The 15095-nt window shown below is 50.8% G+C and overlaps 1 protein-coding gene across 1 annotated transcript in view; it reads right to left on the minus strand.

Annotated features, from left to right (window-relative positions):
* Positions 1-15095, minus strand: part of TARBP1 (TAR (HIV-1) RNA binding protein 1) — a 77285-nt gene that overhangs the window by 23999 nt on the left and 38191 nt on the right. Inside the window, exons 13-21 of the mRNA XM_036277524.1 lie at positions 13722-13819; positions 10092-10250; positions 7168-7355; positions 6567-6828; positions 6281-6469; positions 4833-5023; positions 4603-4674; positions 2937-3057; positions 1391-1501 (exon numbers count right to left, since the gene is read on the minus strand). Of these exons, the coding sequence (XP_036133417.1) occupies positions 1391-1501; positions 2937-3057; positions 4603-4674; positions 4833-5023; positions 6281-6469; positions 6567-6828; positions 7168-7355; positions 10092-10250; positions 13722-13819 (1391 nt within the window). The remainder of the gene's footprint in view (positions 1-1390; positions 1502-2936; positions 3058-4602; positions 4675-4832; positions 5024-6280; positions 6470-6566; positions 6829-7167; positions 7356-10091; positions 10251-13721; positions 13820-15095) is intronic.

Below are 15095 nucleotides of genomic sequence, written 5' to 3' on the forward strand. Positions count from 1 at the left end.
TTTACAGGAAAAAGAAAAGATCCAGGAAAGGGAAAATGAGTCTCTCAAAGCCACACATCCGGTAAGCAGCAGAGTTCAGATTCACATCGAGATGTGCCAAGATGCCCTGGACCAGAAACCTGAACACAGACACCAAAGTCAGCAGGAGGTGGGCAAAGCCCGGCAGGAGCAAGGCGGGCCTCCCGGGTCCTTGGACTGACGGCCCACGCTCCTGCTGACACAGCCTCCCCACTTTTTCCAGCCGAGACCCTGACTCCAAAGTCCTCCTCCCTCGGCCCACCCTTGTCTTCAGAACTGTACTTCTGAGTAACTGAACTTCTCTCAATAGCAGGTAGAAAACATTATCTCCTCATATAAGCACATAAAAGTACTTATGTATTTATGTACATATATTTTGTTAATCCTCACCCAAGAATATTTTTTTCATTAATTTTTAGATAGAGTGGAAGGGGGGTGGAGGAGAGACAGAAAGAGAAACACTGATGTGAGAGAGACACACAGATTGGCTGCCTCACACACAACCCCAACCGGGGCAGGGGACTGAGCCTGCAACCCAGGTACGCGCCCTCGACCAGGAATCAAACCCGCCACCTTTCAGTCTACAGGCACCACTCTAACCAGCCAGGGCTTATGTATATTTCTCTAAGATAAAGAAGAAGAATTCATCTTAGAAGAATTTCTAATTGGTAGAAGGGGAGCAGAACAGCTCACCTCAAGCCCCTGGCAGTTACGAGGCGGAGTGTGACGGGATGAACCCGCCCCCGCGAACTGTGCTTTCTGGGGGAGAGTCCAGACAGTGACACTACAAATAGTGCAGCTTTGGAAGATCAGTTGTTCAGCTTTTCTAATCAAATGGCATACGAAACTTTAAACACAAAGTTTTACGTTAAAATACTGAAAGAGCCCTGGTCGGTTTGGTTCAGCTGTTAGAGCATCGGCCTGCGGTCCCGAGAGACCCCGGGTTCGGTTTCCGTAAGGACAGGTACCTCGGTAGCAGTTTGTCCCCGGCCCTGGTTGGGTTGTGTGGGAGGCAGCCATTCGATGTGTCCCTTTCACATCGATGTTTCTCTCTCTCTCCCTCCCACTCTATCTGAACAACAAAATGGAAAAATGTCCTCAGGTGAGGATAAAAAAATAAAAATAAAACGTTGAAAGAAAAAGCAAGCAGTGAGCCACAGAAACCACTGTCAGACTTATTTGTGCCCTGATTGCCTGTTTTACTTCTGTTTAAAATAAAGCTCTTTTCTGAACAACTTTGAATGTAAGAGCTGACGTGTAAATTTTAAGCTGATCACTCTCAGTTTTAAAATAGCACATGACAGTTTCTACTAACTAGTTTATTCATATGGAAACACTATGCTTAAAAGTACAAATATCGTAACTATTATACCTGATCAAATCTAGGGAAAAGTACAAGCAGAATCTGCCATATTCGGTTTTTCACTCTGTGTTGTTGAGAATTCATGTAGTATCGAGTTCTAGACGTGGACACCAGTTCGTCCTAGGGCGAGCAGGAGAGGGAATTTATATTAAATTATTTGCTGAATTTGTGATTAATGAAAACAAAATCATGACAACCTCCAACGTAGAAGCTTAACCTGGGCACAGGAGCCTCTTACGCTCCAAGAGGCAGAAAGGAGGATAAAGAGACATGTTTTTAGTTTCCTTTCAAAACAAAGCATTTAGTTGCTTAACTTATGTGCTTTTAAAATTAGAAAAGGAACTACAGAGCTGTATTCAGGGCAGAAAGTCTTTGAAGACACTTCCGTTCCTTGGTGGCGGGTGAAGAGGCGACCTGGGGCCGCGGGTGAGGAGAGATGGAGACACGGGCCATGTGTTTCAAGGCACCGAGAAACGCCCCGAGTGTGGACTGACGGCATCTGCAATTCGATGGAAGCACCATGGAGACAGGAGCACCTGCAGCAAGGACAGCAGTGCCGTCCAGACCGAGTGCAGCCGCAGCCTCTCCACCAGCGGACACTGCTGCGCGCCTGTGTCCCCTGGGAGGGCCCTGCTGCTTTGCCAGCTCCTCGTCCTCCGGGGCACAGTGACACTCCACCTCCTCTGACACATCTCCTGATGCCCACAGTGCAAAGGAGGACACTTCTGCATACAAAACACTTCCTGGGTTTTACGTAATAAAGCTGGCGAGTGTATGGTGAACACTGCACTTTAGTGGGTGCAGACCTGAGTGAGTCACCAGCTACATCGGGGGCCCAAACCAGAGGTTAGAAGGCACATCGAGCTCCCTGTCCTTGGCTTCGGGCTCAGAAGGGAGCAGTGTACTTGACTGGCCCGGTTTTATTAACCCTCCGAAGGCAGTGGATGTTCATTTATAAATAACTTCAGACTCAAAAAAAACTCTGCACATTATGGCAGTTTCTAAATTTTTACCTTTTTTTCTTTATTGATTTTAGAGAGAGGAAAGGAAAGGGAGAGAGAGAGAAACATGAATGAGAGACAACATCTGTTGGCCGCCTCCTGCATGCCCCCCACTGGGGATTGGGCTCACAACCTGGGCATGTGCCCTGACCAGGAATTGAAGAATTGAACCGGCGACCTCCTAGTGCATGGGTCAACGCTCAACCACTGAGCCACACCGGCCGGGCTAAATTTTTACCTCTTTACTCTATTTCTTACATAAAACAATGTCTGGATACATCACTCTAAATCTAACTGGTTTTGACTTGCACAGGAAAATGCAGAGTGAAGTTCAGGTAGTACAGGAAAAACACTGTTGTTCTCCAAAGCAAACTTAAGTTTGACAATTACTAACCAAGATGTAACCAAAAATACAGAACATAAATATCATGTTTTTTCTTGATCAAATATTTAGAAATACATATTTTGTCAACATAAAGAGCAAATGTTGGACTTTGACTTAACTATATAAAAACAAAGATATTTGAAAGTAAAAAAAACAAAAACATATTTACTTTATCTAATAGCTTGATTGCAAGATCTTCCATAAATGACTTATGAGACATATTTGAGCCATCTAATAAACACAGGAATTTGACAGCACAAATTCTGACATAATGGTCCTCTCTTTTGGTACTAAAAAATATGAAATGATAGACTATGTTAATACATTATCAAAACAGAAAAGTACTTCAAATACTAGTTTCAAAATATCATAACAAGTATTGAAAGCTTCCAAAGTGTTCTGATAGTCATCAGGTCCATAACGAATGGCAATGCTTCTCCCACAGAGGCCTCGGAACGAGCCGGTCGGAAGGCGAGCCTGTGCTCACTCGGAAGGAGCAGACTCACCCCGGCTTCTGGGAAAGCTACACACACGCACACAGCTGACCCTGGGCAATAACCTCATCGGTGGACAAGCCGCTCAGGACTCGCGAAGCTGCTCCTGAGCCAGGGCGTGGACAGCGCCCTCCCCTCAGGCCTCCAGGGCTCGTCAGCAGCAAACGCACGTTCTCTACAAGAAGGGCGAGCTGGGCACCATGGGCCTCAGCACCCCAGCGTTTTCAGTGTAAAATGTGGAGGATAAATTTAGTGAAACACAGTTAATAACTGTTTCCAAAGTTCATTATAACTGTTTAATGTAAATGAATGTCATTTTAATTTAACAACAAAACATTTGTCTAGTCTAAATCAAAGTTATTTTGGAACCATCAACTAAAAAGTTTTACTTTTGTTGCTACAGTAAATTGATCAAGAAAAAAAAGATCAATTAAAACAATAAACAATGAGCCCTGGCCAGTTTGGCTCAGTGGTTAGAGCGTCGGCCTGCGGTCCAGAGAGACCCGGGTTCGGTTCCCGCTAAGGGCACGTACTTCGGTTGCAGTTTGTCCCCGGCCTTGGTTGGTCGTGCGGGTGGCAGCCACTCGATGTGTCCCTTCACGTCGATGTTTCTCTCTCTCTCTCCCTTCCTCTCTCTCCCTCCCACTCTATCTGTACAAAAAAATGGAAAAATATCCTCGGGTGAGAATAAAAAAAAAACAAAACAAAACAAAAAAAAAACAAAAAACAAAACAATAAACAATGAAAAATCTGTATTTCTAATGGAGAGTGGAAGACAGCTACACTGTGATGACTGTGTTGTCCCAAACCCGAGAATCAAAGTGAATAACACTATCTTCTTTATAAACACCTACACACAGATATTTGAAAATTATGTTAAAAAATAAAACTTCAGAAAAAAAACTATTTGACAAATTCCAAAAACATTAATTCAGAGATTAGATAAAAAGTCTTATCCCAGAAATAAAAATGTTGGGCCTGTTCCAAGAGTGATTTCACTTCTGTGTGAGCACACTGACTTGTCATATGGGGACTTCTGGAAAAAAATGTGTGTGATGACCACCCCTCCAACCCAGACACAGAGGGACGGGGCTCAGTTTCCCACAGTCGTCCTTGTTCATGTGGCCTCTACACTACAAATGTCTTACAGTTTATCAAATTTTTGTAAACAGTGACAGAGCTGAAGAAGATACAGTAGCAAGAGAATATAATTTGTAGCATTCTTTTAAGGCTCATTCAGTGTAACAGTAAACATTTATTAAACAAATACAGAATGTTTCTCATATGTTAAATTTTGAATATTCCATTTATGACAAGATGTGGAAAACCCCTCATACTTACTTTTCAATAACAACATTTGCTGCACAATCGTGTCCAAGATTTTCTATAAAGGTCTGTACGTCCTGAATGAGTCTTTCCATAAAAATAATTTGACAAAGAACAGGTTTTAGACAGAAAAAAAGAATGTCCTCAATTTAAAGTTAACTAATACTTTATATTCTGCTAATTAAAAGCATCAAAAATAAGAGCATTTAACATGTTAGGACAGGTTGAAATAATGACATCTTCACCTCTGATCACGCCTAAACACAGTTCCAAATGTGCAAGCCTCAAGGACCAGCTCGCCGTAACTTTCCGCACTTGATAAAGATCCTTGGGACCCGTTTGAAGCAGGAACTACCCAAGATTGGCAGCAATGAGTTATCAGTGTATTGAAGACTCCACTCTTTACAGCAGACATTTCAATCATCTTGTGCATAATCTGGAACAAAAAACAATGGTCACTGTAACCTTTGACCAAGTTAACTTTTTCCAAAAAAAATTAGTGTTGCTAAAACTGTCATGTGGATGGCTTTAAATGATAGCTCCAACATCAGCATAAATACAGTCTGAAAAATTAAAAATTCTTTCCCACTAGAATTTTGCAAATTTTTAGTAATCACAGAACGTGAATTTTCATTTCTCAATAAGAACTAAATTTTACTGATGGTGACATTCACCTAGAATGGAAGGGAGGAAAAAACACCTCTCCCTGCCGTTTCGGTTTTCTTTCCATTTTGTCAGTGGCCGCCCTTCCCAAGTCAGCAAGGACCTGGGTCGCAGCGTGTGCTGGGCGTCGGGGAAGGACGGACAGGACAGCAGGCTCACAAAGGGGCGTGCGCCCCTCCTGCCCCCAGGACGAAGGCACCGGTGAGTTCCTAGGCGTGGGGTCACTTTGCCCTGTGGGTTCCCCACTGTGAGCGAGTGGTTATAAACGCAAAGGCCCCCAGAAGCCAGGAGGCCCCTGTGGTTCGGGCGTGGTCAGAGAAGCGAATCTCATGCAAGAAAAGCAAGGCGCAGATGCAGTGACAAAGGGCACCTGCCGTCTGCCCTCGTGCCCAGAGGACACGAGGAACGGTGGGCTGGAGAAGGGGACGGCAGGCCCCGCCTGATGCCAGGAGACTGCTGTCGTGTAGGAACACAGCCAGGAAAGCCAGATTTTCCCATTTCCCAAGTCTTCGTGCAAATTTCCCAACTCTTAAAAGCAGGCAACTCATTCAAAGTTTTAAACATTTTATGAACCAGATAACATATGTCTGAGGCAGATGAGGCTCACGGGCCACGTCTGTTCTGCTCTGGCTCAGGGTGCTGGAGGAGGGTGAGGCGTAGCCGACAGGATGAATGGAGAGCAACAAGCTCGCAGCCACAGACGCCACTGCCCTCCCTCGCGCACAACGAGGTCACAGGGCTGACAAGAAAACCACTTTCTTAATTAGATTTACTGGAGTGACATCGTTCAGTGAGATGATACAGGTTTCGACTGCACTTTCTATCTAAAGCAGCCCAATGTGTAGAAGCCGAAAGCAGAGTGGTTACGGGGAGGGGGCAGGGGGGGAGTTAATGGGTCAGCGTCAGCTCCACAAGGTAATGCCCAGAGCTCACCCCGTGTTGTGAAGACACTCACGTCCCTCCGTGTACTTAGGAATGGTTAGGACGGCACATTTCATGTTGTGTGTTTTTTACCCCAATTAAAAGTTACCTCTTTTATTTTAAAATACGCCTGGCCCTTGATTTTTGCAGCAATGGTAAGAACTTTCGTATCAAAAACAAACTGAACAAAAGCTTTCAAACTGGGCCAGAACGTCAGCTGCGTGTTGCTTAAAGAAGACACCGTTCTCCAAGCCGCATCGAAAGCCTCTACGCAGACTGACTCGGAGGAGGCCAGAAGCTGGGAGGGAGAAAAGAGAGAGAGATACGTAACTACCACTTATCTCAGAAGCTGGCATCATCTCAGCTGCTCCCTAGCGCACGCCCACTGCACCCACCTTGGGAACCAGAAGCCGCATGCAGCGCAGCACCGGCAGAACGCTGACCGAGGGGAGAACGGCGAGGGCGGCCACTGCCGCCTGCAACGTCCTGGCCGGCCTCTGAACGGCAGGCAGCCTGGGCTCCGGGAGCTCGCCCTCTGAGGCTGGTACCAGGGTGTGGTGTTTTTTCAACAGAAAAGAGAGGCAGACCCACTGATCGTGAATGTACTGTGCAGCGACCTTCCCCCATCCTTGGGAAGATGACGACTCTTCCAAAAAACTGAAACAGAAACTGAAGTCACTGCCTGTCCTTCCTCAGCCGTCTCAAGTCCACTGGCTGTGTGTCTACCCTTTCAAGGGAGAAAGTCAGCGGTCACCATGAAACATCCCATCTACCAAAAAGCAAGGGAGCACATGAGCCTCAAGCCCCTCTGACCACCAGAGGTGGGCATGTCACCGCCTCTCCAGGAGCCAGGGCCGTGCACGGCCAGCTCCGGGATGACGTGAACACCGCGTGCGTCCGGAGCGGCCCGTCTCCCAGCTGACACGGGCACCTTCCCCACGCCAGCTGAGCAGTAGCTGCGTCTTGTGGACGTGCTGCACCGAGGGGCGCACACACCTGCTCTGCTCCTCCGGGTGCGGCTTCTGCAGCATCCGGTCGAGCTGAAGGGAGGCGAGGAACTGTTCCAGGGGTCCAGTGTCCAGAGAGTGCAGCTGCAGCGCTGGCTTCTGGTCAATGGCCTCACACACCGCGGCCAGGGCAGCCATACTGACCGCCCTCTGGATCTGCCTCCCGAGCGCTGGCCCCTGAGGGGGGAAAGCAGCCCCGGTCACCCAGGAGCCTGTCTCAGCCAGGCAGGGCCTGAGCCGCCTGCCCGTGGGGCTCCCGTGCCCTTTCCCTCCTCCTGCTCCTGCGCATCAGAGGAAGCACAAGGACTCCCAGTGCGCCGCGCGGGCTCCCGCTTTGCTCCAAACTGGCAGCAAACATTCACTGTGGCAGAACCCAGCAGGGCGGACTGAGACAATTAGCTCGCTCCCTCTGGCAGGTGCTTCCCGGGCAGTACTCAGCAGAGCCTGCACCTGTGTGCAGGTTCGGCCTCTTAGCCTGGTCCTACTCTGACACATTTGGATCCAGCAGCCCTGTGGCTGAGTCTTATTTTAACTGTTGGGCTGATGGTTTTAAAAGAGGCTCCAGGCACGTGTAAGCAGCTCCTTCGGTCAGCTGCACGCTGCTCTTGGAAGTGACAAGGCACAGCCATCTGGGACTCAGCGCGTGTGGCTGGGTCAGACGCCGGCTCCGCACTTCGGCCCGCGCGACTGTGGACATGCAGCACCTGGGTGTTCTCCCTGTGAAGGGAGCAGTTATACAGCCTACTCCCAGGGCTCCCTGAAGACTGAATAAATGAAACTCTAATGGGGAAACCAACGGCCTGGCTTCCTACTCAGAAAGAGAAAGTCCACCACCTGCAAGCAAGACGCAGGAGCGCAGGCAGGAAGGCAGACAGCCCAAACAGCTGCACCGAGACCAACAGTCCCCCAGATACTGCCGCATGACACCCGCCAGAGGAACGTCCCGCTCCTGACTCCGTCCTGCTGCTGACTCCGTCCTGCTCCTGACTCCGTCCCTCCCCTCAGCCTCAACATGTCATGTATCTCTGCAAGTAGTTTTACACAGCAACACTGCCAACACACGGAATACGCTCTAGAGTTACTTCTGAGCCATCTGGCCCGTCAACCTGCACGTAATCCCATGAATGGCTAAGAAACAAGCCCACCTTCAAGAATGACCGTGTGGCCCATGGTTCTGGCCCTTCATCTCTCTCATGTACGAATCTACTGGACAGGATGCTGGTCCTTTTTAGGGCAGTTCCTGGATACTGTCAACTAGCAATTAAAGCAATCAAGTAGCTTCACTGTGTTATAATTAGCAGCATGGGCCACGATTCAGGTCGACTTTATTAAACACTTACCACGTGCTCAGTAAAAACAGCTAATGTTTACAGAGGACTTTCCACGCCGCAGGCACCGTTCTAGCATGGATGAGCGGCTTTCACTCCCACACCGCCCGCGAACCCTCACTCTGCAGCTGTGGTCTGTGAGGCACTAGGAAGTCAGTACTTCCCCCAGGTCACGGCTGGCAGGGGTGACACCAGCATTCACCCCTGGAGGTCTAGACGCCAAGCCTGGGCTCACAGCCACCACACCTCACTAGGTCACGTTTAAGAAACATTTCCACGGGCTGAAACCTGGTGGAGACACACACACAAACACTCCAGAAACCAGCGAAAGGAAATAAACCCTCCAGGGGAAGTGTGAGAAGAGGATGAGACCCTGGTCTCTAGGACGTGCTCTGCACGCGGCTCCTGACCGTGTGCTGGGGGGATGTTCTCATGGAGGGCCCGACGGAGTGACCGTGTGTGCTGGGGGGGGACGTTCTCATGGAGGGCCCGACGGAGTGACCGTGTGTGCTGGGAGGGGGACGTTCTCATGGAGGGTCCGACGGAGTGACCGTGTGTGCTGGGGGGACGTTCTCATGGAGGGCCCGACGGAGTGACCGTGTGTGCTGGGAGGGGGACGTTCTCATGGAGGGCCCGACGGAGTGACCGTGTGTGCTGGGGGGGGACGTTCTCATGGAGGGCCCGACGGAGTGACCGTGTGTGCTGGGGGGGACGTTCTCATGGAGGGCCCGACGGAGTGACCGTGTGTGCTGGGAGGGGGACGTTCTCATGGAGGGCCCGACGGAGTGACCGTGTGTGCTGGGGGGGGACGTTCTCATGGAGGGCCCGACGGAGTGACCGTGTGTGCTGGGAGGGGGACGTTCTCATGGAGGGTCCGACGGAGTGACCGTGTGTGCTGGGGGGGACGTTCTCATGGAGGGCCCGACGGAGTGACCGTGTGTGCTGGGGGGGGGACGTTCTCATGGAGGGCCCGACGGAGTGACCGTGTATGCTGGGGGGGGACGTTCTCATGGAGGGCCCGACGGAGTGACCGTGTGTGCTGGGAGGGGGATGTTCTCATGGAGGGCCCGACGGAGTGACCGTGTGTGCTGGGGGGGGGATGTTCTCATGGAGGGCCCGACGGAGTGACCGTGTGTGCTGGGGGGGGGATGTTCTCATGGAGGGCCCGACGGAGTGACCGTGTGTGCTGGGAGGGGGATGTTCTCATGGAGGGCCCTTCGGAATGACAGGTGCTGGGGCCTGTGCAGCCCCACCTGGCAACCCAGCGTGAAGCAGCAGAGCAGTGGGGATGGTGATGTCAGACAAGGAGGCAGGTGGCCAGGCTGGGGCTGTGGACACAAAGGGCCCTTCCTGGCCAGGAGCACAGGCCCAGGACAGCCCCCGTCTGGACCTGAGGACAGGAAGAGTGGAGTCGCCCCACTTCGCTAAGTGCCTAATGAACGGCATCCCCATCCGCATCAAGTATGTCACACAAAGGAAGTTGTTTTAAAAACTATGTTTCAGCAGATGCTATTTGTGGTATAAAATTACTGTGTAATAATCAAATATTCAACAGGACGACAAGCCCTGAATCACAGAGGGTTACCTGTTCACTGTCGGTGTCCCGAAGATGGCGAATGGACGCCTTTTTCAAAGGAGCAATGACTCTCCCGATGAGGTGCCCTCCCGTCCCCCCCTGCACGTGGAGATCGGTGAGCTCAGCGAAGACCTGCAGGTACAGGCGGCAACGATCCAGGTCTGAAACCTAAGAGACGATAGAACACTGAACGGGCAGGGTCCACGACTTTCACTGAACTGAGAGTCCAGGCAGGAAACGGTTAAAAGCACTGAAAGGACACACTGATGAGAGAAAGAGTCATCTCCCCAGGAACCTTCCATACTGTCCCGGGGAGGCAAGGGCCTTCTTCCTGAGGGTCCACCACCTCACAGGCCATGAGTGACCGGCTCCACCTGCATTACGAGCCCCAGGGAGGCAGAAACGGCTCCGCCAGTTCTTGCGCTTCAGGTGAACACATGGTCAATAACCACAATCACCACAATGACCACCTCCTGTTTCGGGCACATCAGCACACTCCACTCACCAGGAGGCAACCATCCCCTTCCCTAAGGCAACGGCTGTTTCTGAGAAGTTACACAACCTGCCTGGCACCTCAGAGCCGGTGAGGGGGACAGAATGAACCTCGTGGACCCAGGCAGAACGGGGCTCCGTCCGGTGCCACCCCTCACCGGCTCTGGGACTATGGCTCGCTAGCCGAGACCCGTAGGCTCAGTTCCTTGTCCACACCATCGGAGGGTACATGTCTCCACCACAGGGCTCTGGGAGAACCAAAAGGAAGTGTGGCTGGCACTGAGGGGTTATGACTGGGCTCGGGCTCTGTCACTATGCCCGTCACTGCACACTCAGGCCTGGGACGGCACGGAGGACGCACACACTTCAGCTCCGACGTCTCACTGAGCCCTGCTGCCTGCTGGGCGCTCCACCAAGCGCCAGGACCACGCGGGGCTCGAGGTCCAGGCTCCAGAGCTGGTGGATGACAGACCCCTCAGTGAGAGGGAACCTGAAGACGCTCCTGGGAGAGGAAGGGTCCCCTGTGAACAGCTGAGTGTGAGCAGTTCAACCGGAGTTGTCAGCAGCAAGTGGCTGAATGGCTGTGAAGGTCAGAAGAGGGCTGGGTGGAGAGAGGGGAGGGCCTGGAAACAGGCAGCTGGGACACAGATGCCTCCCTGGACAGGCGAGGAAGGGGCGGGGCCAAGCTTCAAGCTCCTGGGCTGGGTGCTGAGGGGGCGGGGCCAAGCTTCAAGCTCTTGGGCTGGGTGCTGAGGGGGCGGGGCCAAGCGTCAAGGCCCTGGATGAGGGGGCGGGGCCAAGCTCCAAGCTCCTGCTTTCAAAACTACAGGGCAGAGGACGAACATTCTGAAGAAAGTGGGAGCAATGGCCAGAGAGATGAAAAAACCTGGACAGGACGAGGTCACAGCGGCTAATGAGGGGGCGTGTTTTGAGGGGGCCTGGTCAAGTGTCCAGTGGGGCCAAGGGGTCAAGAAAAACACAGGAGCTGCTGTGCCGGAGGCGGCCTGAGAACAGCGGGGCATCTGCTGGGGAAGCTGTGCTGCCTCCAGGGAGCCTCCGGAGAGGAGAGGAGAGGTGGGAGACGGAGGATCCAGAGTCCAAGTCCTCGAGAAGCTGGGACGGGAGCAAACCCGGAAGCCAGACTCAACTGCAGCAGGAAGGCTGAGCGTCCTCAGGCCAACCTGAAGTCTGACGTGGAGGTGAGCCTGCCCAAGGGCATAATTCCCTCCGGAAAGTAACCCGAGGCCGCAGGGTACGGGCGCCTCTCGACTCAGAGACCTCAGGTGGCCGGAGACCGCCGTGGACAGACACGCCAGCCACGCGGTGTCCCTGGCAGTCGCCCTGCAGCACTGGCCACACACCGCCGAGGGGAGGAGGATGGGGAGAGGTCCCTATTAGACTCTAAGCTGCCCAACAAATACCGACTTTACTTTTTAAAATCTTTGCATCTTGCCCTGGCTGGTTTGGCTCAGCGGTTAGAGCGTCGGCCTGTGGTCCAGAGAGACCCGGGTTCGGTTCCCACTAAGGGCATGCACCTCCGTTGCAGTTTGTCCCCGGCCCTGGCTGGGTTGTGAGGGTGGCAACCACTCGATGTGTCCCTTTCACATCGATGTTTCTCTCTCTCTCTCCCACTCTATCTGAACAAAATATCAAAAAAAGAAAAAAAAAAGAAAATCTTTGCATCTAAAAGATAAAGTCACATTAACCTTTCCCTTTTCAAACCTACTTTAGCTTCAAATTCCAAACAAACAAAAACACTTATGTTATACTTCTTTGTGTATATCTAAAATTTCCATAATCAAAATGTAAAACTAATAAAGTGATACTGGAGCAAAACAAACAAAACAATTACAATTTCAGTTTACTTCAAAGTGAACATGCCTCACTCAGGTTTTTCCTTATAGTTCCTTGCCTTCCCATCATAACATCACAAATCTTTCAGTATAGAACTTGTCTTTTTATATCTGCACACCTGCTTATCAGCTATCAAAGAAATGTACTTAATTGAGTATTCTAATAAAACTTGTTAAAGTATATTTTCTTACATTATTGATAATTTAATAATTCTAATTGCTTCAACATTTATCCCTAGGGATTTCAACCAAAAATAATCATAATAATAATAAAAATAAAAATAGGCATTTCTATAAGAATGGTATTTTAAAAATATTCATAAAGCCTGGCCAGTGTGGCTCAGTGGTTGAGCATCGATCCATGCACCAAGAGGTCGCAGGTTTGATTCCCAGTCAGGGCACGTGCCCAGGTTGTGGGCCCGATCCCCAGTGTGGGCACGGATTGATGTTCTCTCTCATCAATGTTTCTCTCTCTCTCCCTCTTCCTTCCTCTCTCTCTCAAATCAATAAAGAAAAAAAATTTTTAAATATTCATGAAGAAAGGGGGAAACTTATTAATAAATTTCAGATGTCCTAGAAAGAACAGATTATGTGGGGAGGAAAGACAAAGAAAATAGGTACATTCAACCTGGCCGTGTTGGCTCAGTGTTGAGAGCATCGACCTGCAGACCAGAGAGTTGTGGGTTCGATTCTGATGAAGGGCATGTGCCTTGGTTGCGGTTCGTCCGTGGCCCTGGTCAGGGTCATGCGGGAGGCAACCAGTCAATGTGTCTCTCTCACATCGATGTTTCTCTCTCTCTCCTTCTTTCCCTCTCTGAAGATAAATGGAAAAATATCCTCGAGTGAGGATTAAAAGAAAGAATTAAAAAAAAGAAAGGTACATTCACCAAGCATCTCACAGACACTGTTCCCAACCCTAATTCATTTCAGTCACTCACGGAGCTTTAAACCTGGTCCCATTACAAACCTGCCAAATCAGAGTCTCCGGGCCTTGGGGCCAAAGGTGCGAAGATGTGCTAAGTAATACAAACGTGCCAGGCTGTCTGAAACTCCCTAAACCCTCACAAGTAGATTTTCTCCATTTTGCAGATGAGAAAACTGAGGCTCAGTAAAGCTACATAACTTTCCCAAGGTCACAGTTACTACCTAGAGGGACCTGGAACCGGGAGACTCTGAAGCTTTCTTCTGCTTCCTAAGGCTGCCTCTCGGGAAAGTGCAGTAAGGAGCTTCCTCAGCGCCGGCCGCCAGCAGCCACGCAAGCTGCCGGAGCGGGAGGAGCCCGCTGTGTACTCACACTGCTCAGTTCATTCGCAGTGAGTCTCCGGAGCAGAAACTCGGAGACGCTCTCTGTAGTGGACATGACCAAGTCCTGAAGGGCAGGCGACACCTCATCTGTATGGGGAGAAAGAATGCAGCTAAATGACAGAAGTAGGTTGTTTGGTACAAAATACACCGGAGTCTAGTACAAGTACAGCTCTGCTAGGCACATGGATGAGTGACTTACCGAAAGTGGACTCCAATAACTCAGTAGCCATCAGATACCGCAGGGCACCCGCCACTAACCTTGGACACCCTTCGGGGTCTGGTCCGGAGGAGCTGCCTCAGGGACGCACCACCCCCTCGACTACCAACCCGGACGGAAGAGCTGCAGCCGTGCTTAGACACGGGGAGGGTACAAAGGCCGACAGGCGGAGGCAGCGGGGCGGGCGCGGGCAGTCTCCTCTGCCCTGCAGGCTGGAGCTGCACGCAGCAGCCGCCAGGGAGTGCAGGCGGCCCAGGGGACCAACAGCCAGTCTGCAGGGGAACCCGCGGGGGCACACGGGAAAGTGGCCCCAGGAAGTGGTTTCTGACACTAGGCTGCATGGGCCTGACCCCACTCGGCAAACCAGAGGCTTTCGGAGGTGACTAACGGAGACGGCGGCCCAGGTCCTGGCCGGCCAATGAGCACTGCGGCTCAGGGCCAAGGACGGAAACAAAGCTGCAAGGAACCAACACCACAGAAGCAGGGCCGGAACAGGGGCCTCAGCCCAACCAGGCTGACTGTGCTGAACCAAACACCACGCTCTCCACAGGACTGAAACGAGACCCAGTCTCCTCGCACAGTGGCCGAGACGTCTAGCTGTGCCCACCATGACCACGCACAAGCAGCCCCAGGAGCGCCACGGAAAAGCCAGCCACAAACCACGCAGAGGCGACGTCACGCTCACGTCAGAACAACGTGACGTAGACTTTAAAGCAGCGATTTATAAAAATGCTTCAACAGTTAATCAAGGACACTCCTGAAAGAAACGGAAAAATAGAAAACTCAGCAAAGAAATAAGTTAAACACAAAAAACAGATAGAAATTTTGTAATTGAAAAGTACAATAACTCAAATTAATAGTCACCCCAATAAATTTAATAAAAATAAATACAGTTAAAATTTTAAAACTCACTGGCTGGGTCCATCACAGGAAGGAGACGCAAGAGAAAAGCCAGTGAACTTGGAAGCAGGTCAGTGAGACATGACCCTGAGCAGCAGGTGAAGAAAGGGACTGAACACAGAGCCAGAGGCCTGCGGTGGTAACAGGCCAGTTCTCATGTCCTCAGAGTCCCAGAGGAGAAAAGACTGGTGCTGAAAAATATTCGAGTAAAAAACTTGGTTGAAAATTTTCCGAATTTGGTAAAGG

Source organism: Molossus molossus, unplaced genomic scaffold, assembly GCF_014108415.1.
Source record: "Molossus molossus isolate mMolMol1 unplaced genomic scaffold, mMolMol1.p scaffold_m16_p_23, whole genome shotgun sequence".
Classification (NCBI taxonomy): domain Eukaryota; kingdom Metazoa; phylum Chordata; class Mammalia; order Chiroptera; family Molossidae; genus Molossus; species Molossus molossus.